Genomic DNA, 4177 nt, shown 5'->3' with positions numbered 1-4177 from the left:
GCCCAACAGCCCCAACTCCCTCAGCCTGTCCTCATAGGGAGATGCTCCAGTGCTCTTAGCAACTTGGTGGCCTCCTCTGCACTTGCTCCAACAGTTCTATGTCTTTCTCATGTTGAGGGCACTAGAACTGTGTGCAGTATTCCAAGTGGGATCTCACAAGAGCAGAGTAGAGGGGAAGAATCACCTCCCTTGACCTGCTGCCCACACTCCTTTGGATGCAGCCCAGGCCTGGGTTGGTTTCTGGGCTGAGCTCACACTGCAGCTCATGATGAACTTCTCATCCTCTGTCATTTAATGTCTTGTATAGTTTTTATTGACATGTTTTTATTCATTCCAGACTTACTATGCTGTTCAAGATACAAAGGCATTTCACAATGAGCAAGAAATCGATGCACTACATGCTACCATTGAATGTGAACAACCTCAGCCTGACCTTTATAAGTAAGAGAGAATTCTTGCCTGTTTCATATAAGGTTCTCTAGCAAGAAAGTATAAAAATATGGCAATGAAAAGGTACTGGCTGCATCTGTCTGGTCAGAGTGTGCCCCTGAGTGGCCTTGAAGCCTTGTTGGTCTTCCAGCCATACTCCTTTCCTGCAGGTTGTTCCCTAGGTCTACTCTAGGGTTGTGGTCTCCAAATGAGGATGCACAGTGATCCACTGGGGAGTGTGACAATAATTTAAGTGCTTCACTTTCTTTTTAAATATAAAAATAAGAAAGAAATAAAGATTTACTAGTATTTAAGATGTTTCTTGATGTTGGCACCCTTACCTAGTCTGCATGTCCTAGAGTCATGGTATCACAGTACGTTAAGGGGTTGGAATGGAGCTTACAGATCATCCAGCCTCAACCACCTGCCCTGGGCAGGGACACCTCCCACCACACCAGGTTGCTCAAGGCTTCATCCAACCTGGCTGTGAACACTGCCAGGGTTAGGGCAGCCACAGCCTCCCTGGGCAACCTGTGCCAGTGTCTCACTTCCCTTAGTAAAATATTTCTTCCCAATATCTAATCTACATATCCCCTTTTTCAATTTATCCCCATTGCTCCTTGTCCTGTCCCTGCAGCTCCTAACACAGAGTCCCTCTGCAGCTTCCCTGGAGCCCCTTCAGCTCCTGGAAGGTGCTCTGAGGTCTCCACACAACCTTCTCTTCTCCAGGCTGAGCAGCCCCAATTCCCTCAGCCTGTCCTCAGAGGGGAGATGCTTTGGGTTGATTTTAATTCAATTGTAAGCTTGAGATGTTGTAAAAGGATAATGACTACACTGACTTATCTCGGGTAGCTTAGGGAATAAGACTTCATGTTATGGTTCTACTAAGAGATTTGCACCTTATTTTATAATCACTTCTGTATTTTGATATGCAAACTTTACATTGATTTACTGTTCTGTGTATTTTTGTATGGACATGTTTTAAATATGTATCCATATGTATCTCTATGTTCTTATTGATATTCTGGGTAACCAGATCTTGTTCACCTGGAATCCACTCACTGTGAGGAGTACTTTCTAGACAAAATTTCTCAACTGACCTATGAGCAGTGATGTTGAACGATTTGTGTTTCTCTTTCAGATTTGTTGGTCGAATAAATGTTTACCATGATAGGAATGAGCCTATTGCAAGGTAGGAAAATCCAGAGTTTCTACACCTTTAAACACTTCCATGGTTGAATACTTTAAATCAGAGAATCATCAAGGCTGGAAGAGCCCTCTAAGGTCATTGAGTCTAACCGTTATCCTGCCAATCTGCTGTAGAGAGTTAATAATGAGTTACCAATGTTCACCAACATTGTGTTGCCTCGTATTAGTGCTAGAATCTCAGTGGGTTCTGCTCTGCCCATCCCTCCAACCTGTTGAGGTCCCTCTGAAGGGCAGCACAGCCCTCTGAGCAATCACCACTCCTCCTAGTAGAGTTTGAAGCTGCCTGGAGTATCCCAACTGCATGGTTACCCTTACATTAATTTCCTTACCTATATTTGTTGGCCTGGTTTGAGATGCATACAGCAAATATTAACAATACCTTGTATGCCATTTATACTCATGGTAAAATGGCAGGATGTATTGTGCTTAATGAGTCGTGTAGAACAGCATAGTTATAGAAACCCAAAAAAGACTTGAATCAGTATATTTAAAAATAAGCATTTTCCAATTAGGATGAGGAGTCTTCATTTAGGTACCTACATGTGTGTGGTTTAGGTGCATTGATGTCAGGCTTGATTTGTGACATTTTTGGCTTAATTTTAGGCCTCTCATTATATCGTTTTAATTTTCGCTTAAATGCTTTACATATGCTTAGTAATTTTGTTAAATAAAAGTATTTCAGTAAAATTCATTACCCATTTCACACGACTTCTATAAAGTCTAATGTTTTTCTATAGATGTTTATGTTTTAAAACACTTCTCTTTCACAGGCCATTAGGATCTGAAAATCTGCTTCTTAGAGGAGCCACTTTAAAGAACACAGAAAAAATCTTTGGTAAATATTTCTAGTCACTCTTTGAATGGACCCTGAAGTAGTAAGCAAACATCAAAAAGGTTCCAAACCTACAGTTGCTACTGAGCAGATTATTTCTATTAAGTCACTTGATTTACCACTTTTGAATAGTGTTTCCTGTTACTATAATTGCAGCAAAGTAACTGTTAATGATGTACAATGATTGCAGAGGTCTAGAGGAGAAGGTTTTATAGTTTTGTCTTGAAGGATCAGTGAACACGGTGCAATTTCATAGAGTCATTGAACAATCAAGGTTGGAGGAGACCTCTAAGACCATTCAATCCAACCATTAACCTGTCACAGCTGGAACCCCTAAACCCTAAACCAGATCCTCCAGTGCCACATCCAGACGCCTCTTCAACACCTCCAGGGATGGTGACTCCACCACCTCCATGGGCAATATCCCAGTGCCTCAACACCACAACAGGGAAAACATTTCTCCTCACATCCAATCTGACTCTGCCCTGGCTCAGCTCAAGGCCATTCCCTCTAGTCCTCTCCCTGCAGCCATGGCAGGACACACATCCCCCACCTCTCTCCAACCCTGGCAGGGAGTTGCAGACAGCCACGAGGTCACCCCTGAGCCTCTTCTCCAGGCTAAACAAACCCAACTCCCTCAGCCCTTCCTCATCCCACAGGTTTTCCAACCCTTTGCTGCCCTCGTTGCCCTTGGCTGGACTCGCTCCAGTGCCTCCTTGTCCTTTTTACAGTGAGTGCCCAAAAGCTCTCTCTTATACTTCACAGGGGAATTTTTTCAAATCTCAGCTTTGGTTTGGATTTGATCCATAGCAACATGTTAGCATTTGGGAACTGTAACTGAAATGGGTTGTAAATGCTGCTTAAAATCTCCCTCTAAGACCCAAGATATTAAATCCGTTTTTAATTTTGGGTTATCGTCCAAATCTTGTTCTTTTTCTGCACACTAAAGAAAACTAAAGGCATTTTTGTTAGAGTATAATAATCCACGAGTTTTGCTTTCCTGAAGTTATTGCACTGTACAGTCCTTAGTAAAACAAGTTGTCTAATTTCAGGTGTTGCTATCTACACTGGCATGGAAACTAAGATGGCATTAAATTACCAGGCCAAATCACAGAAGAGATCTGCTGTAGAAAAGTAAAGTTTCTGCTACATTTTGGGGAGGGGGTGAAAACTGCATGTTTCATTGGTGAAAATGGGAATATTTTGTCTCTAAAAGTGCATATTTCATAGAATTTGAATCATAGAATTTAAGGGTTGTAATGGACCTTACAGGTCATCCAGTCCTAATATTGATTTAAATTGAAAAAGAGGACATAGAATTTTGCTTCTTTTAAAATGATTTTTTACTTATCAGTCATTTAGCACCTTATAAATTAGTTCTCAATGCTAATTATTATTAATTGTAGATGTTTAAAAAATAAAGCCACTTTAATATTGTGATTAACCTTTTAAGATATTGTGTTTTACTGTTCGAGAAGACTTTTCTTTCACTGGTTGCAGTACACCTCCTGAGAGTTTTCCAAGGTTATTGTGTCATTGTCGTGACATTTCTTTTCATTGCAATGAAGTCTTGAATTCAGTAAAAATAACTTTTCTAATGCATTTTGGTTTAGATCAGCTACAGTAACATACTGTTGTCTGTGGCATTTTTCCATGGTTTAGCGAAAATTAACAAATTCCATACAGACATATCTGATGGGAAAGTAA

General features: G+C 40.8%; 1 protein-coding gene across 1 annotated transcript in view; it reads left to right on the top strand.

Moving 5' to 3' along the window:
• The window catches only part of LOC103804620 (probable phospholipid-transporting ATPase IH), a 2565-nt gene extending 913 nt beyond the window's left edge, over window positions 1–1652 (top strand). Inside the window, exons 2-3 of the mRNA XM_009077234.1 lie at window positions 338–441; window positions 1571–1652. Of these exons, the coding sequence (XP_009075482.1) occupies window positions 338–441; window positions 1571–1625 (159 nt within the window). The 3' untranslated portion in view covers window positions 1626–1652. The remainder of the gene's footprint in view (window positions 1–337; window positions 442–1570) is intronic.
• Window positions 1653–4177: the final 2525 nt, after the last annotated feature.

Source organism: Acanthisitta chloris, unplaced genomic scaffold (assembly GCF_000695815.1).
Source record: "Acanthisitta chloris isolate BGI_N310 unplaced genomic scaffold, ASM69581v1 scaffold35446, whole genome shotgun sequence".
Lineage (NCBI taxonomy): Eukaryota > Metazoa > Chordata > Aves > Passeriformes > Acanthisittidae > Acanthisitta > Acanthisitta chloris.
This window is presented reverse-complemented; position numbering and strand designations above follow the sequence as displayed.